The 26,074-nt window shown below is 37.9% G+C and overlaps 1 protein-coding gene and 1 long non-coding RNA gene across 2 annotated transcripts; both read right to left on the reverse strand.

Moving 5' to 3' along the window:
* Positions 1-383: 383 nt before the first annotated feature.
* LOC131641932 (protein GRAVITROPIC IN THE LIGHT 1-like) lies at positions 384-1,183 on the reverse strand. The gene has a single exon (XM_058912230.1). The coding sequence runs from the start codon at positions 928-930 to the stop codon at positions 430-432; it is 501 nt and encodes a 166-aa protein (XP_058768213.1). The 5' UTR covers positions 931-1,183; the 3' UTR covers positions 384-429.
* Positions 1,184-1,873: 690 nt separating this feature from the next.
* LOC131641933 (uncharacterized) lies at positions 1,874-4,004 on the reverse strand. Its single transcript, XR_009295681.1, has 4 exons — positions 3,855-4,004; positions 3,056-3,211; positions 2,443-2,974; positions 1,874-2,358 (listed from the first exon to the last, which is right to left on the reverse strand). It is a non-coding gene; the product is annotated as an uncharacterized LOC131641933 (long non-coding RNA).
* Between the last annotated feature and the right edge of the window lie 22,070 nt (positions 4,005-26,074).

Genomic DNA, 26,074 nt, shown 5'->3' on the forward strand with positions numbered 1-26,074 from the left:
ACATTTCCCAACGAAATGAAGCATCTATTAACACCAATTTTTTGTTTGTAACCTGTTTCTCAATTCAAATATTGTCATTGTGTACACCACCTTGCCTATGAATCTATTATAGTGAAAATGGATTTTATTTTACTGGTTCTTTCATCTTTGTGAGATCCAAAGTAGCTTTGCATTCAGGGAATCTAATAATTCTCTTTTCCTCTCGTTCATGAATCATATGCCAAAGATACATAGAAAAAAAAGAATTTGCTTGCAATCACATTTTGAGAATTAACTATATCATTATCTTCAAGATCAAATTCAAAATATTATCACAGAGTACATGTTCAAACTGAATTCACCTGAAAAACAATATCAAAAGGATTTCCACATTAATAGCCTATCAATCCTGCTACACATAATTTGATTACTATCATCTCTCCTAAAACATTATGTTCTAGCTATCAAATAACCCCTAGCCTTCATAACAGATCCATTCCCAAGCTTAAATCCAGGACTAACGGGAAACTCTACGACCTGACCAGCCGGTACCCGCCCACCAGAAAATTTCACAACACTATCCATATATTGTGGATGGAACTCAACTCCACGACTTGCCTCAAATTGACTCGGCGGAGGATTCAATGAAAATGCTAGTAAATGAAGCAACCACACAGTCTTGGCCAACCCTAAAAGTTCCTTATAGAACTCCCACCTCGGGTGGTTTCCTGCCTGGACTTGACTATTCTGCTCCAAGTTACCAAACAAGGACTCCTCCATCTTGGGATGAACAATAGCAAGATACTTATTGGAACAAAATTTTCCAAAATGACCCGTCGGTAAGATCCCAAGAAGCTCAGCAGGATCCATGGACTTCATGTCTCTGTATTGAGTGAAACAATCGCGGCGAAACTGATCAGGGTTCAGGAGTGAAGAGAGGCTACCATCCATGTAGAAAGTTTCATGATCAAACCCTTGAAAGATATTCCTAGATATATATACGAATCAAGCGCATACTTAGCGTGATGAGCCGATACAATCGACAAAGTCGAAGCATTATGATATTTGTCAGTAGAAGCAGTAGCTGCTTCGATCGAACAAACAACAGCTGTTATATCCTAATGTGCATTATGCATTAGAGATAAAAGCATAGATGTGAAAGATTTTTATGCTTCTCTCACTTGCACCATAGTTGTTTCAAACAGTTCTGCTCATGGTTTTAAATTGCGGACCGCATCACCTGATGCGGCCGCAATATTGCGGTTGCGGTAGTGTCTGCATCCGCATCAGGCCGCAATTGCGGTGTGATTGCAAATCACAATAAAAACCGCATCATAACACCGCATCGGCCGCATCATAACACCGCATCGGGCGCATCAAGCCGCATCAGACCGCATCAGGCCACAAGAGATTATGCAATGCTCGCAAAAATTATTTGGTCTACCTTATTTTTTATTATATCATAGATTTAAGATATATTTTAAAAGGATTAGTTATATTCAAAAGGGTGACGAATTATTAATGAGATATATATATGGAAATTTAGAGAGGAAATCGAAGATATGTGAAATCGAAAATAAATAATAAAATATTATTTTTTATATTCATAAATATGAATTCACGCCGCAACGACCGCATTCCGCATCGCAACACCCGCAATAGCCGCAACCGCAGTGACTGCAACCGCAACCGCATCCGCAGCCGCAACCGCAATTTAAAACCATGGTTCTGCTGTTGGCACTGCTACAATTGCTGTAGAATAAATTTCACAAAAAAAACCAGTAACTTTGTATTAGCTTGAATCAGCTTCTTAAACCCCTTAAAGTTGTATTCTAAAAGCTAAACCTAAATGCACATGCATAGAATCACTTTGAAAAAAAAAGCATTTCTCTACTTCAAAGCATCATCAAGTCTAAACCAAAAAAGTAACTTTTTTCTGAATTATCCAAATTCCAACATGAAACACAACATTTTCATAAAAAACATTACTCTATCTAAAAAACAAAGAGGGTCATTCATAATCATAATGTACCTTGAATTCCTAGTTTTCTCTTAGACATAGATCTTCCTGGTTTCTTTTCACCACTACCATTACTTGAAAGAGCAACAATACCTTCAAGCTTCTCTTTCAAATTCTGAACTTCCAAATCCCTCACCTTCACCTCATTCTTTAACTCCTCCACCACCGCCTCATACGGCGCCACCACCTCCCTCATCGATGCAACACCAAGTGATCTTACAACTGATAATAGTTTAAACAACCAGCAAGGTCATGGTATATTAATCAAATTGTTAGAACAGTCCGACTCTAAGAAAAACAAATAAATAAACACACACAAGAATACAAACAAATCAATGGTGAAGTTCGGCCAATTGAACCTGCGTCCCAGACAGCAGAGTGAATATCAGTCATACTCAACATAAATGAACTACATCCAATCAAATAAAAAGTAAATAAATCACCTCGCATATGCTCCATGCAAGAAAAGTGATAAAACCAGAAGGTAAACCTGGACCTAGAGAAAAAGCACATAGAAAAAGACACAATTTAGAAAAGGGATCAAATCAAAATAGAACAGTTACATAAATAGTCACACTCTTTCAATAAAATCATAACACATAAATAGTATTCAAAATCAACAATTGGATTCCTGCTTCTCTCTCCAGTTCACTCTTCCTTTTGGCTTCAGCTTCAGCTTTCCTCTAAGCCTATTCTGCAGCCTTTACCTCTGATGCACGAAAACAAACTTATCAATCAGACAGAAATAATCAAAAATAGAAGCAGTATTCTACAAAAGTAAATCTTAGAGCATAAACTGTAGTATTCTATAAAATTAAATCTTATGGTTGCATTTGAAGAGTATGGTTGCAAACTGATATGCTGAATGACTTAAAGATTGTCACTACTTAGCCTTGCTCCAACTCAATCACGTGATTTGCTAGCCTTGTTACTGTCAATCAGTATATCACGGGTTACAACGTGGATCTGATCACCCTGTAGATTCAAAATGTTTAACTATCTATAAATAAAGCAATAAAAGAATGTTAAAGCATATGATATTAAGTAAAAACGAACCCTTTGCATCTTGAAGGATGGCTTCAACGTATTGCTGACCATTATGTTCCTTGACGTCCCATACATCGACGACACGAATTGCTATCTTCCAAACATTTTGATCGGGTTTCAATTCAGAAATCATAATAGGTGGTCTAGACATGGTTGTTCAAAAATCTGAAACAAAAACCAGTTTTGTTAGCTAATCAGAGAAAACAAAGCACAGGCAAAAAAAATCAGAACTTCGTAAAAATCAGTTTCCAAAAAACCATGCTATCTAAACATGTAAATATAAATCATTTGGCAAATCATAATAAAAAATAATCGTTCAACAAAATTAACTACAAACAACCTTGTAAGTAAAATCAATCCTTTATAACACTTAACTACAAATAACAGTATAAAAATTTAAACTTTATGTGTTTTGAACATCATTAGACCAAATCAAATCACAATAACCAGAATGGAAACACAAATGTCATGTATAAGTAAAATGAAATGTTGAAAATCTAAAATGTGAAACACAAATGTGAATAAAACATGAAGATGAAGGGGTGGAGCGAAGGGAGAGAAGGGATAGTCCAAATTTGTGATGAACACCGTAAAAATCAAAACTTTAACATCAATAAACAAAATCAGTAGAAAGAGAACTATAAAAATCAGTACTTTATGTGTTTTCTACATTTTATACACCATTTTGGAAAAGAAAGTCACAAATGTTTAGGAAAAGAAACTCACAAAAATCAGCTTTGAAAGTTATAACATGAAGAAGAAGAAGAAGAAGAAGAAGAAGAAGGGTTAAACGCAGAGATTTCATTACCCGTGAAAACCGAAGAACTGTGATGAGATGTTGCCTGGTGGATGAGGAAATAGTGCTTCGACGTAGACAAAGAAGAGAGCAGGGAGGATGAAGAATGAAAATGTAAAGGAGAGATTGAGATGGAAATGGCCAGGTGTTGTAAACCTTTTGTCTACCGTGTAAAAGGAGGAAATGAGATGGAAAAGTTGAAATTCAGTATTACTCACTGGATTAATGGTTGATATGAAAAAAGCAATAGAAACATTGAGAAAATGGTGCCACTTGTAATAATGGGTACATTTGATTGGTCTATTAGTAGTTTGATTTAGCAAATTACCAAGATGGGCATATGTTAGTGCAAAGTTTTAAAAGCAAAAGGGTAATTAAGGGAGTTAATAGGCATATTATAATCTTAGTTAGGTAGTTGATTAATGCATGATTAATTTAATTAAAATGAGAAAAAGATGGAAATAAAATTTAAACCTAAAAATTAAGCTTAAAATATGTTCAAAATGCTTGTCAATTAATTTTAAGATAAAACTAATTTTTTTTGGAACTTTTGAAAATAGGTTTTGAAATCATATAATTATAAAAATAATTACACAAATAATTAAAACTTAAAGAGAAAATTATTCTAAATATGTACAAAATTAGCCTATAATATATAAACTATATTTAATATAAAGAACAATTTTTTTATGATTTTTTGATTGGTTGAAATAATTAAAAAGCAAATATATAAATATATACTAATTAATTATGCAAAATATTTAAATTATGAAGAAAAATAAAATATTTTTTTATCAGAAAATAAAATATTATTTTATCAACTTAAAAATATTTTTTGTGTATTTTTTGGATTTTTAAAACTATTTTAAAATAATTTTACAAAGAATATTAAAATAAAATAGAAAATATATAACCAATGATCAGGTGTGGTATGCTAGTGAGGTCCATGATATGGGGGATATTCTGATGCGTTGGATGTGCTGAGATCATGATCCAATGGCTTAGATTGTGGGGGAACATGATATAATGATGGGTGACATGCGCTGAATTCAAGGGGAATATATTATCTAGACTGGGACCCAGAAGTGCACGCGTGGATGGGAAGACCATTTGACTGGCTAATGGTAAGCAGCTGCGTGAGCGGAGAGAAGAGTCAGCTCTGACTGACGAACCACGCTTGGACGCGTGGTCATCTTCAACCTCCGTCTCCTTCATTTTTTCACATAAATAGCGGCGGTTTTAAACCCCCTCTATTTTTACGATAAAAACGCCATTTTTGGTAGCTTCACCAACCTGCAAGAACAAACTTTATGAAGAATAACAAGTGACCCAGATCCCCTAATTAGGATGCTCTGAGTTCAAATATGGTATTAGTTTCACTGTTTGAGTGTTGTAGCCATGGATTCGATGAAGTTGAAGTTTGAACATGCATGAGCACTTGTTAATGGCATAGAGCAATTCTCACGTGGAAGCTAACATGTTAGAGCCCAGATCTACCCTATGGGACCTCATGAACTCATTAGAATGATTAGATTACATTGATATTGATTAAATGTATGACAACGAAAATTAATTAAGCATGAAGGTGAGGAGTATTATGCACGTGTTATAACCCTTATAGGACCATATTATAAGCTCATTCTTACTCTATGCCACTTCAGAAGATGATTGAAAGTGTTTGTTTGTATTGATAATGATTGGAATATGGAAATTGAAAATTACAAAGCTTTGATATTTTTTTGATAATTTTGGTGAGTTTCTTTGCTATGCCTTGGCTATTTTCGTGTGTCTCTTCTTTGGTGAAGCATATCACCTAATTTATAAGCTAAGAGGTGCTTAAAATCTAAGCTAGAAGCATTGATGAGCTTTGTTGAACCTTTGATTTTTAAATATTAAAAATCTTTGAAACTTTGACCAAAGCTTGCTCTCTTTTACTTCTCTTGCTTTGTACTTCCTTTGCTGCAGAAAATTGAATGTTCTTTGATGACTCATGCTTAGAAACTAAGCTATGCATTATCCTTCCATTTTCCTTTTTTAATTTAATATTAAATGTGATAAATTAAACCAAAAAAGGAAAAAATGTTATAGGCTTTGTCTTGGTCGTGGGAGGCCCTTCACATCATGGGAAACATGTATGGATCATGAAAACTTGGCCCCTTTTGAAAAAAAAAACATTTTTGATCAATGTTGATTTCATGCATTTTCCCAAAAAATGGTCAACTTCAACAAGGCATAAATCCCTCAATTTTTATCATATGAAGGAGATCTTGCACCTTTTGGAAACCTCAAAGAGTCCTCTAACCAATGTCTTTGGTCTCATGTCAAAATGATTTTCCATGCTCCTTGTGTGTCCTTTTGAAAAAAGTGACTTTTTGTTGACTTTGAAAATGACCTGTAATGTCTTGGTTCATATTTTTAAAATGGTGAATCTAATGACCATTGGACCAATTTCATTTGAAATATAATTGAATTTCCTTCAAAATGAGCTTTGGTTTGAATTTTTTGGATGAAGGATGAGAGAGTTATGACCAGTCAAAGTTCAGTTGACTTTTTAGGAGAAAACCCTAATTTTGAAACGTAGAGTTTTGTTGATTTTTGATCTTTCCTTGATGAATTATGATCATCCAATGATCAAATGATAAATATTTTGACAAAATATGGATGTTGACAAAAAATTTCATATTTGACTGTCTGTTGACGTTTTTGGTCAACGGGTCGTCTGTTGATTGTTTGAGCTGCTGATTGTGCGTCTGAGCGAATTGAAGTTCGAAATTTTGTATGATGGTACTTTGAGATATATGGAGGTCCATGAAATCCATTTGAGGTCTCAAAAACTTGTCCTCCTGGAAAAAAACAAGAAACCCTAGTTAGGGACTGTTTGTGTAGGAGACAGTTAAACGTACCTGATTTTTGTGCAGTGTTGAGTCTCTGCTAATCATGTGATATTCAGAAGACTTCTAGGACAAAAATCTTGGAATTTTGAAATGAAAAAGTTTGATTTGATTGATGGTACAAAATACGGAGAATTGCACTGTCAGCGGTTTGACTGTCAACTGACTGTTCAGGTATTAATGTAGCAGTCAGAGTGAAAAATTCAACAGTCAAAGTTGATTTTCTTTGTTATTTTCGTTTTGTGTCAAGGATAAAAATTTATTTACATGACTTGTTTAAAAAAACACAGACATAATAAATAACTAATATTTACTGTACGCGAGCAAAATTATCGATAATAACCCTGAAAATCATTTAATGCACAGAAAAATAAATATTAAAATGGCAGAAAACACACAAAATATTATCTGAATAATTAAGCAACAGTACGATAAATAGTACGACATTTTAATACTGACAAATATTACATACTATAATGAACGGTACGACGAGTAAACGGTACATTAAGAAATAAGAGATACGACAAACTTTAAGAATGACGATTAATAACCCATGCTACAAATAATAACATGTAGATGATTGGGAGTGTCAACATCCTAGGTCCACATTTTTCAGGGCTATGCAGACAGAAGAAGGACATGATTACCACCACGACGGTGATGATCATAAGAAAACACGTTTCTATCCGCTTTGCCATTTTTGTCGGGGAAAGAAGAGAGAATGAATATGAAGTAGAAATTTGAGAGATGAGTTAGAATTTGATGTGAGATTTTATGGGAAAAAATGAGAGGTATTTATAGAATGAAAAGAAGGATAGAGACGTTGGGGAATGAAGTGATTCCGTACAAAAGGAAAATTTGAGTGGAAGTAAGATTTGAAAGAAAGTGTATGATAGTGTTGGGAAAAAGAGAGATGTATAGAATAAAGTTAGGATTTGATTTTTGAAAAAGAGATTTGAAAAGGAAAGGAAAAGATTTTGAAAATAATAGAATATAGTACAAAAATTAGTGGGAAACAAAAATTAATAATAATTTACTTGTTACCAGTACAGTCTGAACCCCGGACTCTGCGCCTGCAAAAGATTTATCTATGTACCAATTGTGTTAGTACTATTTATCTGTAAATAAATCTCAAATAAATAGCGTGTGTGAAGTGATAAACAGTAATTGGCGTTTGTGTAAGAATAAATTCAACAGCGAGCCAAAATACCGTATAAGAAAAATTCTAAAAACCAAGTATTCATAAATCAGGATATAAAAATCCAAGATTATATGAAACTCTTAATTTTTAGATTGAAGTTTTCTTGAAAAAAGATGCGGGCAAATTTTGGGGTATAACAGTTGCCTCTATTCAATCTTCTTAAATCTGAAGAGATTGTTTGAAATCTGAAGGTAGAAGATGATTGAATATTTTAGATGCCCTGAAAATTTGCACTTACCTTGACCGGAAGTGATGCTGGAATTTGTCTTTGAATGTTGTCTGAGAAATGTTGTCGACAGATTGAAACATTACCTGAGATGGGCTTTCAGATGCCATCTGGCAAATGTATTTGATGGTTTGTTCACCAGAATGAATCCATTGATTATATCTTGATGAAGGATTTGAAAACCTCTGCATTGACTGTTTCAGAACCGTCCAAGGTTACCGCTTTAAGTCTTGGAGGATAATCTTTACGGAACTATCCAAAGTTTTTCCGCTTTAGATTTTGAAAGTTGATCGTTGTGGAACCTTCTGAGGTATCAGCTTTAGATCTTCGATGGTAGATCGTTCTGGAACCGTCTGAGGTATCAGCTTTAGATCTTCGATGGTAGATCGTTCTGGAACCGTCTGAGGTATCAACTTAGATCTTCGATGGTAGATCATTCTGGAACCGTCTGAGGTATCAGCTTTAGATCTTCGATGGTAGATCGTTCTGGAACCGTCTGAGGTATCAGCTTTAGATCTTCGATGGTAGATCGTTCTGGAACCGTCTGAGGTATCAACTTAGATCTTTGATGGTAGATCATTCTGGAACCGTCCGAGGTATCGACTTGGAAAGAGAGATCTCTTCGGAATGAATCTTCGGCTTGATTATATCTGAGAGGACTGCTTATCTGAATAGAATTCAAGGGTAACACTGCATGTGATTGAGAACATCTTTGCTGAAGACATCCGTCTTCTTGAAAAAATCAAGTTAGTGATATGCAATGTTTATGATGTATGTAATGTATGAGATTCTTGAACTAAAGGAGAAATATGCATGTTATGTTGTGTATGAATATGCGTATGTTGTATGATGTCTAATGTATGATGTATGATGTATGATGTATGATGTATGATGCATGATGTATGATGTATGATGCATGATGTATGATGTCTTGAGCGTATCAAGCTTCTGGTTGGGAAAATAAATCCCTGCTAGCCATCTGGAAATGAAGGCATTGTGACTGTTGATGATTTTTTTTGTCGTCTTGCTTGAGTACCCTCGGCTGGGGACCTTCTTTGAGAACCATGGTACTCTGTTGAAGGATCTTTGACTACCGCTCGGGGATGAAAGGTAATTTGAAAGTTCTGATTTTGATGCCTTTTAAAGTGGGAATGAGTAAGATGCATAATCCTCCGATGCACTATTTGACTAAGTCCTGGTGTGGAGATCACACCTTCTAGGGATAGTAATCTGGAACAGCCCTGCTGGGGAATAAGATTTCTCAAATCACTTTGTTTAGAAAGAAAAAATATTTTTGAGGAATTTGCTGAGAAATGCATTTCTGTTGGGGATTTTTCTTCTTATGCTGGTTTCAGGATGACGTCCAAATGATTGGGACATTACCTGAATGCTATTCCTGTTTTTAATGGTAAACATCAATCATATTCAAATGCACATGTTCATTCAAAATTATCATTGGGACGTTTACGTATTCAAAACAGAAAAAATGAAAATGTTGATTTTGAGCCTAAGCTGCATTAATTTTTGAAAAAGAGAAATAATAGGTTGATTAGTACAAGGAAACAAAAATCCTAGTAGTAGGAAATTGTCATAAAGCTTTGAAAAGTGTTTATAAAGATAAATAGCTATGTGAAAACAATCCAGTCAAGTTTCAATTCTGTTATTGCCAATCTGTCTTCGAGCATCTCATCCCTCACTTGTTGGAAGAAAGTAATTGGATTGACCGGCATCGTTGATGTGTTGAATCTTGAAGGTGATTAGGCAACTGAACGGAACATAGTTGTACGCTTTATTCCCTAACTTTTGCCTAGGCTGCCTTTTCAGGTTTTCAGCCTACCGGGATAATATTTATTATTTTTCAGTCTCTAACTTTTGCCTGGATCGCCTTTTCAGGTTTTCAATCCACCGAGACGCTCATTTTTTTGCCTAAGTTGCCCTTTCAGGTTTTCAACTTAGCGAGCTTTTCTTCAAGCGAAGTACTTTTTGACTATGTCCGCATTCACAGGGTGTGGGAAATCCTCGCCATCCATGGTGGTAAGCAACATGGCACCGCCGGAGAATATTTTCTTGATTACAAACGGTCCCTCATAAGTGGGAGTCCACTTGCCCCTGGGGTCACCTTGTGATAGGATGATGCGTTTGACAACCAGGCCACCGGTTTGGTATGCCTGACTTTTGACTTTCTTGTTGAAGGCTTTAATCATGCGCTTTTGGTACAACTGACCATGACAATTAGCTGCGAGCCTCTTCTCATCAATCAAGTTTATCTGATCCAACCGCGTCTGAATCCAATCGTCTTCATCTAGATCGGCTTCTTTCATAATCCTTAGGGAAGGAATCTGAATTTCAATTGGAAGAACTGCCTCCATACCATAGACTAAGGAGAATGGAGTTGCCCCTGTTGAAGTACGCGCTGATGTGCGATAACCATGAAGAGCGAAAGGTAACATCTCATGCCAGTCTTTGTAGGTTACTGTCATCTTTTGTATGATCTTCTTGATGTTCTTGTTGGCGGCCTCCACTGCGCCATTCATCTTTGGTCGATAGGGAGAGGAATTATGATGTTTGATCTTGAACCGTGTGCAGAGTTCAGTAATCATTCTGTTGTTTAAATTTGTACCATTGTCTGTGATGATCCTTTCAGGGATGCCGTACCGACAAATGAGATTGTGCTTGATAAATCGAGCCACAACATTCTTGGTGACAGAAGCAAATGACGCTGCTTCTACCCACTTTGTGAAGTAGTCAATAGCGACCAGGATAAAGCGATGTCCGTTGGAGGCAGTAGGCTTGATTTCTCCAATCATATCAATACCCCACATTGCAAAAGGCCAAGGAGCCGTCAGAATGTTTAACGGGACTGGAGGTACATGTACTTTGTCAGCATATATCTGGCATTTGTGACAGGTTCTGAAGTGATGATGGCAGTCTGTCTCCATGGTAGACCAGTAATAACCTGCTCTTAGGATCTTTTTAGCCATTGTATGTCCACTTGAATGAGTACCAAAGGCACCATCATGTATGTCTTCCATAATCTGTTCTGCTTCCTTCTTGTTTACACAACAAAGTAAAGTTGAGTCATGGTTGCGCTTGTATAGGGTTCCATTACTTAGGAAGAATTTGGCGGCAAATCTTATTAAAAACTTTATGTCGTTAATGGATGCCCCTTCAAGGTATTCCTGAGCTTCGAGATACCTTTTTACTTCATGGAACCATGGTTTTTCTTCTGTTCCTTCAGCATCGATTTCATTGCAATAGGCTGGTTCATCCTGTCTGTAAATGGTGATCATCGGTGCCTCGTTGTCCCACCTGACTTTTAACATGGATGACATGGTAGCTAAGGCATCAGCTAGTTGATTTTCTTCGCGTGGGATGTGTTCAAAAGTGATTTCTTCGAAATAAGGAATCAGACTTAGCACATATTCTTTGTAAAGAATTAGATTCGGGTGCTTCGTGTCCCATTCCTCTTTGACTTGGCAAATCACAAGCGCCGAGTCTCCGTAAACCTCCAGGAACTTGATTCTTAGATCGATTGCAGCTTTGAGACCCAGAATACATGCTTCGTACTCGGCTATATTGTTAGTGCAGTTGAAGCATAATCTGGAAGTGAATGGTGTATAACCTCCCGCAGGGGAAATGATCACAGCTCCGATGCCATTGCCAAGTGCATTAGAAGCTCCATCAAAAACCATAGTCCATCGGGATCCTGGCTCGGGTCCTTCTTCCGTTCCTGGTTGTTCGTAGTCAGTAACTAGCATAATGTCTTCATCTGGGAAGTCAAAGTTCAATGCTTGATAATCATCCACTGCTTGATGATCTAGATGATCAGCTACCACACTTCCTTTGATTGCTTTTTGTGAAGTGTACTGCATGTCATACTCTGTTAAGATCATTTGCCATCTTGCTATTCTTCTAGAGAGAGCAGGTTTTTCAAACACATACTTGATAGGATCCATTTTAGAGATTAGGAAAGTGGTGTGATTTAGCATATACTGTCTTAGTCAGCGAGCCGCCCATGCTAAGGCACAACAAGTTTTTTCGAGTAGTGAGTATCTTGTTTCACAATCGGTAAACTTTTTGTTAAGATAGTAGATTGCATGCTCCTTTCGGCCGGACTCGTCATGTTGCCCCAGTACACACCCCATTGAATCTTCTAACACAGTTAGGTACATTATCAGAGGTCTTCCTTCCACTGGTGGTAATAAGATTGGCAGTTTTTGGAGATATTCTTTGATTTTGTCAAAGGCTAGTTGGCATTTGTCATTCCACCTTTCCACTTGATCTTTCTTCAACAGTTTGAAGATCAGCACACAAGTAGTAGTCATATGGGCAATAAATCGGGCGATGTAATTCAGACGTCCCAAGAATCCTCTGACTTGTTTCTCAATACGGGGTATAGGCATTTTTTGTCTTTGGCAGGATCAACCTTAATACCTTTGCTGCTGACGATGAAACCTAAGAGTTTGCCGGATCTTACTCCAAAAGTACACTTGTTAGGATTCAGTCGCAACCTGTATTTCTTGAGCCTGTCAAACAGCTTGTGTAGATGACCTAGATGTTCTTCTTCGGTGTTGGATTTTGCAATCATATCATCGACATAAACCTCTATCTCCTGATGAATCATATCATGGAACAAAGCTACCATTGCACGCTGATATGTAGCTCCTGCATTCTTTAAACCAAAAGGCATTACTTTGTAACAAAAGGTTCCCCAGGGTGTTGTGAAAGTTGTTTTTTCCATGTCTTCGGGTGCCATCTTGATTTGATTGTACCCTGAGAATCCATCCATGAAGGGGAATACCTTGCATTGTGCGGTATTGTCAACTAGTACATCGATGTGAGGTAAAGGGAAATCATCTTTGGGGCTTGCCCGATTCAGATCTCTGTAATCTACACACATTCTGACTTTCCCGTCTTTTTTGGGCACAGGTACTATGTTAGCTATCCAAGGAGGATAACTCACAACTTTCAGAAAACCGGCATTGAATTGCTTTTCAACCTCTTCTTTGATCTTTTTTGACATATCAGGCCTACTCCTCCGCAGTTTCTGCTTGACTGGAGTGCTACCTTCTTTGATTGGCAGGCGATGAACCACAATGTCTGTGTCAAGGCCAGGCATATCTTCATAGGACCAAGCGAATATCTCGACGTAGTCTTGCAACATTTGAATCAGTCTTTGCTTGACACTGTCTTCTAGATCATCCCCTATCTTGACTTCTTTCTTTTCTTCGTCACTACCCAAGTTGATAACCTCAATTGGTTCTTCATGCAGCTGTATAGTCTTTTCTTCTTGTTCTAGCAGCCTTGCAAGCTCCCGTGGTACTTCACAATCTTCCTCACTTTCGTCCTCAGTTTGGTAGATCGGATTTTCAAAGTCATGACCGACAATAGAAGAATCGTTATCAAATGGATCTAAAGTGAATGTGAATCTGCATTTATTTATATGGGTGTGTGTGAGAACACATAGCTATTTGAAAAAATGAATAAAGTAAAGAAAGAAAAAAGATCACAAAATTTGAATATGCAAATGTCCCATGATTTTATTGAATGAACATGATCATGATATGACAAACCCTTATAAAAAGGACCAGTGTGCTTTTGGGCAAGGCACACGGCTTTCAAGTTCATGGTTCGATAGTACAGGAACCATTTTTATCTTTGAACAATATAAACAACGAAAATAGGAAATTGCATTTACTCCTGATCAAAGGAGATCACATCCTCAGCTTCCCAGTTGTTCAATCCATTGTTGTGAGCAGGGAGTATCCAGCTGTTCCAGTTGCAGTTGTCTTCTTCATCTCCCACAGCATTGATTTCTTTAGTGGGGAAAGGAGCTGGTGATCTTTCGGGATAAGTGATATACTCTGCTGGATACGAGAGCCCAGGCTGAGATATCTCTGTTGGCTGAGCGAGATGCTCGATAAGGCCGTCCCATCCAGTCGGGATGATGTTTTGGATAGAGACTTGTGCATTCTGGTGAGGGGTGTATTCCGACAGAAAATATCCCTCGTTATTTGGTGTTTCCCTGGCTTCTTCAAGAGTAAAATTGTCGTCGTAATTGTCATACCCCAATTTTTGACCTAAGATACCACCTCATATCATTGCATATGCATCATTTGCATCTCTAACAAATTGCATAGCCTGTGTTTGTTACTTGTGACTCAACAGGATTTGATCAGGAAATCACTCATCAGTACAAGTAACAATCAACTAGGGTTTTATTCTCCCTTCATCTCAAATGAATCATCTTCATCAACAATCAACATTTGGTCCTCAGAGATTCATTTCAACAAGCTCAACAGCTTTGAATCGACCAAACTAGGGTTTTGACTAAAGACAGCATACTCTTGACTTTTGCTCAGGATTTGACCTAATGACTTGGGACATGACTTCAAGACCCCAAGTGCATCATTTTGGCCTAATCCATTGGCTCAAGACATCTCCTACACAAGGATTGATCAACAGTGAAATTTCAAATCATCAGAATTAGGGTTTTGAACTATCAGGGACTAAAATCAGGGATCACATTTGGGAAACCCTAAAAACCCCAGGAAGTCAATTAAAGGTTTCAATCATCTTCTAATATTCCCTATGACAATATCCAGTGGAAATTGCATCTCAATTCAAGATCCACAGCCATCAATTTCATCAGGTCGACAATTAGGGTTTTTGACCTAATTCACTGAATAACTGACTTTTTAATCAGGACATGGTGCCACAACTCAAACCATGGCTCAATATCCTCTAATGCTTCAATGTGATCCATTCATACCATTCATTTGGTGAGATTAGCCTGTTTCATTTGAAATCTCCAGAAACGCGATTCGTCTGAAAAAGTCAACTATACAAGAACACCTTTGACTTTTGGGAATTTTGGTCAACCATGACTTTTGAAGTTTTGAATTATCAATATATGATATATAAAGTCATTTGATCAAGAAAAATCAAGAAAATCAATCAAGAATCAAAAAGTCAAAAGTTTGACTTTCCATACTTAGAAAAATTCTAAGTGTTTTTCAATGGTTTTTTCCAAACTTTGGAAGGGAATTTCTCAAAATTTCACCTACAAACTGAAAAAAACTTCCAACATGAAAGTTGTAGATTTTGATCCAATAAACAACTTTGTCACATATAATTTTTTTCCATAAGATCAACCATTTAAGAGATATAGTGCTTCAAAGTTGGCATTTTTGGAAAGTTTCACTTAAAACTTCATTTTCTTCAAAGTTCATGGATCTTTTTCACCCATTTCCTTAAAGGTCTTGAGGAAACTTCCAACTAGGGTTTTGAAGTACACAACATGAGCTTTCCAAAATGTCCAAGAGCATGAAAAAACATGGAGTGTAGCTATGGTTTTGAATTTTGCCATTAGTGACCATTATGCATGAAACTACAAGCCATTTTTACCAAAGTTATGCACTATTCTACCAAATGATCCAATTGATGACACATAGAGGCAATAATTGAAAGATATTTCTGGTTTGAGATCAGAATGGAAAGAGATAAGAAGCTTAGAGAAATAACCATGGTTTAGTTACTTTTAACCATATGCATTAAATGTGAAAGATTCCTTTCTATCCCTTAAGCCAAATCATCAAACTTTGAAGCAAGTTGCAAAGCTCTGAGTTCAGAAAGTTTGGCCTATAAATAGAGGTCATTACTTCATTGCAAATCACACCAAAACCTCACAATTATAGGTTTTCTCTCTTCTTTCTTGAATTGCAAGTTTCATGAGTTTCAAAGAGGAGAAAGTGCAAGTTCCATCCTTTGCAAGTTCTGAGCAAAATGATGCTTCCCACAACTCATAAACATCATATGGGATGTGTTTGATCCATTCATACACCCCAAAACACCTCAAATCACAAAATCACTACCTCACTTCCATATTTGCATATATTGAACCTTATCATGCCAAAATCAATTCCAGGCCAATTCTGTCCAAGCTAATCATCCAAACACATTCCATATACCATATATGAACTATTCCAACCATCATCCATGATCTGAAACACCAAAATCATCAAGCTTGATCCTCACTTGAGTCCTACTGCAGATCGAGCATCACCAACTGGTCCAGGGGTTTTCAATTCATTCCAGGCATTCAAACACCTTCCATAAGGTCCACTGATGCTGTCCAGATCAAGAAACAACAACTGGAACTCCTCATTTGCAGAATTCAATTCTCAGTTTGGCCGTTTTTGAGGTAAGTGCTCATGAACTTCAAACTCTATCATGCACGCATCATAAATGAAATATTGATATACCATCTTGTTTCTGCACCTATGAGGATCATTAACCCTCAATCAATTGCATCATATCATGATCATACACGATTTCACAATGATTTGTCATATTAGGGTTCTTCGTGTTCATCAGAAAATTGATAGCTTTAGAGTTGAAATAAATGAAATTAAACGCTACCATCATGTTCCTCGTCCAAAACCGAGCAAGATAGACCCTTCACTTGATCAATTTGGTTCAGTTTCAAAGAATTTCAAAATCCAGTTAGGGTGTGTTCTTGGCGCCAGATTTTGTTCAAAGTTTTCAAATATTTGTTTTAAAATATAATTGAATGGACGCGTGTGAATAACAAGCTGCACGCGCAGCTCAGTTGGTTGTTGTTTTGGCTGGTAAGTATAAGGGCGTGGGTTCAAACCCTTGTGAAGACAAACCATTTTTTTTTAACACTATTTTTCTTTCTTTTTTCACACAACTTTAATTAATTATTTAACACATCAAATTAATTCATTTTTCATTCATTTTTTACACACTTCTTGTTTAACACATATATTTTAACAATGTCCAAAAAGATCATCAAAAAATATTTATTTGATACATTTTTAAATAAGTTTAAAATGACTTGTTTTTAAGTATTTTTAATACTTTTAAATATTATTTTTCATTTGATTTTCAAACTTAATCACTTGTAAATATTTTTTGAGCAAACCCTGATCATCTAAGTGTTAATTAAAGATAATCTTTTTGTTTATCTTGATTAATTTGACTCCTTTCAAAATTCAAACCATTTTAAAACAAGCGATCGCGATTCTTTTCAAAAACGATAAATCATTTCTTTTTGAAACTATTGATTAAATCTTTTTAATTGATCAATTGATTTTCAAAACGATGTGGGGCCTCTCGAATATTAGAGAGTATAAGACCCACTCCTTTTTCCTTTTGTACAGTTTTTTTTCTTTAAACAATAAAACTTCTTCAAAATAAAATCTTTTCAAACATTTTTCAAATCATTTTCAAAACAACAAAACTTCAAAGAAACAAAACTTTTCAAAATGCACCACGGGCCTCCATGTAGGTATAAGTCCCAAGCCCCTTTTGTACATACCCATTCCAGTACATGAAATTAGGTATTTCATTGTACACACACCCTTTTGTACATATCTCAATCAATGTGTTTTTTAAACTTTGAATAACAAACCAAAAATGAAGGTTTCTTTAAATCTTCCCAAAAATACCATGGGCCTCCATGTAGGTATAAGTCCCAAGCCCCTTTGTAAATACCTGTTTACATAGCTTTGAATAAATTCAAGAGGGCCTCTCCCCGAGTATGAGTCCCGAGCCCTGTGTATACAAATGGATCATGCTTACAGGTATATTTCCTTCATAAACTCCATTATATACACACACTTTGTCATATATGTATAACTGTTCATATCTGTTCATGTACTTGTTCATGTTTGTTCGTACTTGTTCATACTTGTGATTGTGTTATATGCTTATTCAACTTAGTACAACACTAGGTTCCCCATAGCCTCCTATTGGGCTTCGTGCAAAGAATCTCCACTAGTTTAGGTTAGGACATAGAGTATGGTTTCCCGGTGAAATCGCTCTAAGAGCTCAAACCAACTATACCATGCCTCCCCTTGGGCTTTGTACAAACGAGTGACCCTCCCATAGCCTCCTCTTGGGCTTACAATGCAAGGACCCTGGATTGTCCCTCCCATAGCCTCCTCTTGGGCTTACAATGCAAGGACCCTCGGATAGCCTCCTCTTGGGCTTCGTACAAGGACCCACGGGCTTCTTATAAGCATCCCCAATATCCAAATCAAAATACCCTAGGAGATTAGACATTTTTCATCTCTATGATAGGAGTATCTCATCTATATCATCACAAACAATCAAACAATCAAACAATTAATCAATCAGACTGTTTTACCACCGTACTGGATGATTAATCAAAGTTTTTGTCACAAGGCTGACTTCATTGAAACTTTTGCCACAAGGCTGGCTGATTAATCAAAGTTTTTGTCACAAGGCTGACTTCATTGAAACTTTTGCCACAAGGCTGGTTAAACAACAAAAAAACATCTTTCTCATTCTAAGCACCCTAAGTGGCATGGCCCCGGGCTTATAATGAAAAGATTTTCAAACAAAAATCAAACAGATGTATGTGATGATATAGATTAGATACATCGAACATTTAGATGACATTTGTCTCTTATCCTTTGCTTCCACTAGCATAAGTGGGAACTACGATTGCTCTGACTTTCTCAACATCCCTTTGAGAATACGTAGGCACAAGGTCGTATCCTTGGCGAGCAAAACAAAACAAAACTTCTCTCTCAAACCACTCAAACCTTAGCACCCGTAGACCCCGAGCTACAGATGCTCTGATTCCCTCTAGGGGATATGTATGCAGAGGATCGCGATGATCTTTGCGAGCATAATCAAACAAACACCTTAGGTCCCACCTCTTTCTCACAAGAACCTCCACCATAACAAGAATGGAATAAACAAAACAAAGAAACCTATAGAGTACTATAGATACGTTGGGTGCTAATACCTTCCCTTCGTATAACCAACCCTCTTACCCAAGATCTCTTCCCCACTTTTAGGTTATTGCAGCTTTTTTCCTTTTCCTCTTTTGGAAACAATAAAAAGTTTGGTCGGTACAAAAGAAAAATCATTTTTTTGAGCACTCGAACCCAAAGAAGGCATCAGGTGTCTCATTTAGAAAAAGACAACGATTTTTCACCCGCGACAGAAAAATGGCGACTTCACTGGGGATCATCTTTTTATTGTTTCCAAAGAAAGGGTTATTTCTATTTGTTTTGTTTTTATTTTATTCTTGTTACATGTGTGGTTCCTTGGTCCTGTTACTTGTGTGATTCTGTTACAAGTGATACATTATGGACAAATCCTAACCCGGATTAAGTACACATAAGAATTAGGTGGAGGGTATAGTCATGTATGGCATACAAGGAGTTAGTCCTTAAAAAGTCAGCATGAGAATCCTTCCGCTCAGTGGAGGTTCCTTGTTTGTAGTATATGTTTAGCAAGTTCAGTTGCGAAGACATTATTGCTTTCATTGAACTGTAGAAGCTGAGTTGGCTGTAGAACCCATAACCCATCCTGGCCTTATTAGGACGTGGTGCAGAAACGATCCAGGTGAAGACTTGGATAGTTGTCATGCGGAGAACCACACTCAGACGAGTTTTTCTTGAGAATATTTCTAGCTCACAAGTTCAGTTGTGCAAGCCGGTAATATCCGAAAGAAAAATGTAGACTCTGACGTATCAGTAGAACATGTTTTGCAGGTGATAAACCCTAGTACTATCCCATGTTTGGTTCTCTGACCTCATGCTCGTGACGCTGGACCTTTGAACCTATGTGTACTATGTTTGAATTACCATGTTTGTAGTACCATGTTTGCGTTACCATGTTTGAACTACCATGTTTGCTTTACCATGTTTGAATATGTGGCATCCATGCATCCATGCATTCATACATTCAAAAATCCATCTTTTTCCATAAAAATATGATTTTTCCAAAAAAAATTTTAGAGAATTTTCTTTGCAAACATTATAGGATTAAGTTATGGAGTGGGTAAAAAGGCATACCAAAAAGTACGATTTCAAAATGCCTAATGTGGAAAGACTGAAAGAGTTAGCATCTTCTGTACAAGATCCTTCTGATTTTAGGAAAAGCCATGGAAAGCGTTTGCCTATCTTGAACACTCATGTTGATGAAGGACTTCTCAAAACTCTGGTTCAGTTCTATGATCCCGTCTACCGGTGTTTCACCTTTCCAGACTATCAGTTGGTACCAACCTTGGAAGAATACGCCGATCTTTTGGGTATTCCTGTGTCTGACAAGATACCTTTCAATGGTTTGGAAGCCATTCCTAAGTCACCAGTCATTGCAGCAAGTATCCACTTGAAGAAATCTGAAATAGAAAGTAATTGGACTACCAAAGGAAACTTTCCGGGTTTGACTTCGCAGTTTCTAATAAAGAAAGCCTTTGATTTCATTGACACTGGTAGCATGATAGCTTTTGAAGCTATACTAGCCTTGCTCATCTATGGGTTGGTTCTGTTTCCCAACGTCAACGACTTTGTTGATATCAATGCCATAAAGATCTTTCTGACTGGAAATCCTGTTCCAACTTTGCTTGGTGACACGTATTTCTCTATTCATCATAGGAATCGCCAAGGCGGTGGAATCATTGTATGTTGTGCACCTCTTTTGTACAAATGGATTGTTTCACACTTACCTAAGTCTCCTATTTTCACGGAAAACCGAGAAGGCTTACGTTGGCCTCGAAGACTTATGTCTCTTACTAATAATGATATTCATTGGTATACCTTGGCTCGCTGTGGTACAGAAACCATTGATAGTTGTGGGGAGTTCGCCAACGTACCTCTCATTGGCACACAAGGAGGAATTAACTACAATCCGGTCCTAGCCCGACGACAACTCGGGTATGCAAATTCAGCTAAACCCATTGGTCTCGCAGTGGAATGCTACTTTTACCGAGAAGGGGAAGATCCTCAAAGGTTGAAGACAAGAATGATAAGAGCTTGGTACGACGTCCGAAGAAAAGAAAAAGGTGGGGAAAGGAACTGCATTGCTACAAACGCCTATACTTGTTGGGTAAAGAAAAGAGCAAGGGAATTTCAAATGCCTTATGATTATGAAAAACCCATGTTCCCTGTGGTGTCTCAACTACCCAATGTTCCCATTAACAATGTGGAAGAGTACCAGGAGATTTTAGCCAAGATGAGGTTAGAAAAGGACTCTTGGGAAGAAAAGTTTCGTAAAACTGATGAGGAAAATAGAAAGTTGAAGAAAAGAGTGAAAGATCACGAAGAAACTCTCTATTATCAAGATGGATGGCTCATGAGCAAAGATGAGAAGATTCGTCAGAAAGATGCCGCAATCAGAAGATACATCAAAGAAAGCAAGAAGAATCTTGAAGGCTCAACAAGCAATGCTCCGACTCCTGATGATTGGAGGAATGTTGTTGACAAACTGAGGACCGAAAAGGCCGAGTTGAAAGCTTACTATGGGAAAGAAATCATGAAGCTCAAGCTGCACAATGCATTTGGTTCTTCGTCTGATGAGGATGCTTAGGATTGTTTAGCTTTTTATTGTATCATTTGCTTTTGTAAGGAGCTACGCTCCAATGTTGTAACATTTCCCATTATTTCAATAAAAGAATTGTTTGTGTTCAAATGTTTGCAAGAAAATAATCTTTAAAATGTTTGGAAAAATCATAAATTTCTTTTTGCATACATCATTCTGCATATCGAGTCTGTTGTATAGAGTCTCATCTTTTGGATCTTTCTCCAATAGATCGTCAAGCTGTCGCGTCTCAAAGTTTCTCGACCGCGCTCGCAATCAGATCACAGATACAATACTCGTTCAAGCAGAAGAAGAGTAATGGAACACTCTGAACAAGAGAATATTGAGCTCCGTGGTACAGTGACCACCCTTCAGGAAAAGTTGGAAAGTCTCACTACTCTGGTTGACTCCTTAATGGCCGCACAGAATCAGTCGCCGCCACCCAACAGTCAAGCAACGGTAACATCTGAAGTCACTACTCCAGTCTCTACAGTTGCATTCAGCATTCCATCTTTCTCCATGCCAGAAGGTTGGGGCCCGCCTTTCAGCTTTGGTACAGGTTTCCGCCATAATTTTTCTGGGGTTCAAACAACCACAACTGAAGCGCCTGCTGCACAAGGTTCACAGTTCACTCCAAATCAGGGGGTAACTTTTTCCCAAATCACTATGGCACTTTCTCAACCCACTATGACAGTTCCGACCCCTACGGTTCACACTGTTCCTTATGATGGCAATGAGATTTATCATGATCAAGGTGATAGCACAAATCAGCGTAATCTTGTGGAAGATCTCCAAGAACAGTTCAACAAGATTCAATTGGAAGTTAAGGCTATTCGTGGGAAAGATTTGTTTGGAAAGAATGCCCAGGAGCTATGTTTGGTTCCCAGTGTACAAATACCGGCTAAGTTCAAGGTCCCTGACTTTGAGAAGTACAAAGGTAGTTCTTGTCCACAAAGTCATCTTGTGATGTATGCCAGAAAGATGTCTACTTATGCAGATAATCATCAGTTGCTTATCCATTACTTTCAAGACAGTTTGACTGGTGCCGCACTGAAGTGGTACACAGGTTTGGATAGCACCAATATTCGGACTTTCAATGACCTAGGTGAGGCCTTTGTCCGACAATACAAATACAACTCGGATATGGCTCCAGACAGAGATCAGCTCCGATCCATGGCTCAGAAAGATCATGAAGCTTTCAAAGAATATGCCCAACGATGGAGAGAAACTGCTGCTCAGATTAATCCACCGTTAAAAGAGAAAGAGATGACAAAGATCTTCTTGAATACTCTCAGTCCGTTTTATTATGAACGCATGATTGCTAGTGCTCCAAGTGATTTTACCGAAATGGTAAACATGGGGATGCGTCTAGAAGAAGGAGTCCGAACCGGACGTCTGACTAAAGAAGGTGGATCTTCGAGTGGAACCAAAAAGTTCGGAAGTGGTTTCCCAAAGAAAAAAGAACAAAGTGTTGACATGGTGTCCCAAGGGAGGCCAAGAGGAAACGTCAATCGTCAACGACAGATTGCTGCTGTCACACCATTCGTTAATACAGCGCCAAATCCGGGATTTACCCCGCAGTTTCAGCAACAACAGCCTCGACAACAGGCTCAGCAGTTGAACAATAATCAGAATCGTGTACAAAGAGCTCCACAGTTTGATCCGATTCCAATGACCTACACAGAGTTGTACCCTGCTTTGATTGAAAGAGGTCTTGTTCAAACTAAAGCACCACCACCAGTACCTGAGAAACTTCCATGGTGGTACAAAGCTGAGGTATCATGCCCTTATCATCAAGGAGCACCTGGCCATGATCTTGAGCATTGCATAGCCTTGAAATATGAAGTTCAGAGGTTGGTTAAATCTAATCTCCTCTCATTCAGAAATTTGAATCCAAATGTGCAAGCAAATCCACTGCCCAATCATGGAGGGCATGTTGTAAACATGGTGTATGGATGTCCTGGTCCGTACCGAGTCTATAATATCAATTACTCAAGAGCCGATTTGGTACAAATGCACGCCACTCTCTGTCGAGGGCCGAATTTTCGCCAGCATCACTACGGTTCCTGTAGCATATGTTGTGTAGATCCTCACGGATGTTCGATTGTGAGAAGAGATCTCCAAGTTCTGTTGGATAATGGTACTCTTCAGATCTACAGAAATAGGGATGAAAATGAAGTTAACATGATAGGATGTTATCCGCATGAGCTTTTAGTCTCAGATATCAACTCGGAAATGCCTAAAGTTAACGTCATCGTTCCTCATTTCAACATGCCCGAGCGCATAGAAGTTACTTACAACAAGCCAAAGGTTCCTGTTGCTCCTTTGATCATCTGTCTACCTGGACCTGTTCCTTATGACTCTGATAAGGCAGTTCCATACAACTATAATGCTACAATGATAAAGAATGGACAAGAAGTTCCTTTACCTACTCTTTCATCTGTCGTAAACATCGCTGATGTGAGTCGAGTAACAAGAAGTGGACGTGTGTATACTCCACTACCTTCAAAGCAACCTGTTGCTCCTGCAACCGGACAAAATCCTGTCAATACACCAGTGGGGAATCCTGTGGAAACTCCTGTCAGTAATACAAACACTGATGTTGGCCAATCCAGTGGAACCAATGTCAATCCAGATTTTGACGAAATTTTGAAGCTTATCAAAAGAAGTGAATACAAGATTGTGGATCAGCTTATGCAGACTCCTTCAAAAATCTCAATACTTTCATTGCTGTTGAATTCAGAAGCCCACAGGGAAGCCCTGATGAAGGTCTTGGATCAAGCTTTTGTAGACCATGATGTGACTGTTGATCACTTTGATGGGATAATAGCCAACATATCAGCTTGTAACAATTTAAGCTTCTGTGATGAAGAACTCCCCGAGGAGGGTAAAAATCACAATCTTGCTTTGCACATTTCTATGAACTGTCAGTCATACTCTTTGTCCAATGTGTTGGTAGACACCGGATCTTCCTTGAATGTGATGCCAAAGACGACTCTTGCTCGCTTGTCTTACCAAGGAATGCCTATGAAGTTCAGTGGTGTAGTTGTCAAAGCATTTGATGGATCGCGAAAATCGGTTATTGGCGAAGTCAACCTTCCCATGACAATTGGTCCACATACATTTCAAATCACCTTCCAGGTCATGGACATTCAAGCTGCTTATAGCTGTCTGTTAGGACGACCATGGATTCATGAAGCAGGGGCAGTAACTTCGACGCTCCATCAAAAGTTAAAGTTTGTAACAAATGGAAAATTGGTAACAATAAGTGGAGAACAAGCCTTGATGGTGAGCCATTTATCCAATTTCTCTTTCATCAGTGCCGATGATGTGGAAGGAACGCAGTTCCAAGGTCTCTCTTTAGAAGACGAATCTTCCAAGAAGAAAGCATCAATCTCTTCTTACAAAGAAGCAGTAAAAGTAGTGAGAGATGGAACTACCACTGGCTGGGGGCAAGTTGTGATCCCGACCAAGAATGAAACCAGAGCAGGTCTCGGATGTTCACCAACATTCTCAAACTGCACCAAGAAGGATGAAACCCTTCGACCGATCAAAGAAACATTCATTAGTGGAGGGTTCCTTAACCCAATTCCTCAAGAGGTTAATGTCCTTATCGAAGAATGCATCGAAGAAGGTTTGCCCGATGATGAAGAAGAATGGAAATGTTATCTCAATGACTCGGGATATATATCTCAGGAAGAACCATATCCTCCTTCGGAGAAACCCAAAGGCAAAGAAACTGAGCCTATTCCTGCAGAGGTCTGGGATACCTTGGGACAACCAAGTGGAAAATTTGATTATATGGTGAAATATACTGCACCTGAAAGTTCAAAGATTGCGATTGAAGATATCCAACCAACTGGATGGGGAGATCCCTTTGAATATAACAGTCAACCAGAAGAGGCTTATCAGCCCTGTCAATTTTCTCAGCAGCCTGAAATTACTGGAGATTTCGGATTCAATGCATCTGCCAAAGGTCATAATCCTGAAGATGGTTACTATCACATAAATGCCATTTTTGAAGATGAAGGGGAAGATGGCCCCGCAATTGACTCAGAAAGTGTCGCTGACAATGAGTCTCTTCATCCTGAAGACTGGGAAGAACACCCTGAAAATTCTGAAGATTGTGATTCGTCTTATGCTCTTCAAGAAGTAGGAGAAGACCGTTTCAACTCTACAAAGAACAAGGTTGACAAACCAGGACCTTCAAATCCTGCTCGACCAGCGGTCAATGTCAATACTGAAGATAATTCTGAGGAGAATTTTCCTGAATACATAATACACAGAGGAGTTTGTTGCTACTGGAAGGCTGTCGACGTTCCGAATATTGTTCGCCGCTCAAAGTAATCACCTCGCTGTTATTTTGACCTCCTGCCTTGCCCAAAGCAGAGAGATGTTTTATAGGGCTTTGCTTTTAAATGTTCCGCCCAAATAACTTTGTGTATAGGGCTTTGTTTTGAAAGTTTCCCTCTTTGTCCTGCCCAAGACAAATGAGTTTGTGTTTAGGGCTTTGTTTCAAAAATGAATCATAAATAAAGTGTCATTTTGAATT

The sequence above is a fragment of the Vicia villosa genome, unplaced genomic scaffold (genome assembly GCF_029867415.1).
Source record: "Vicia villosa cultivar HV-30 ecotype Madison, WI unplaced genomic scaffold, Vvil1.0 ctg.004290F_1_1, whole genome shotgun sequence".
Lineage (NCBI taxonomy): Eukaryota > Viridiplantae > Streptophyta > Magnoliopsida > Fabales > Fabaceae > Vicia > Vicia villosa.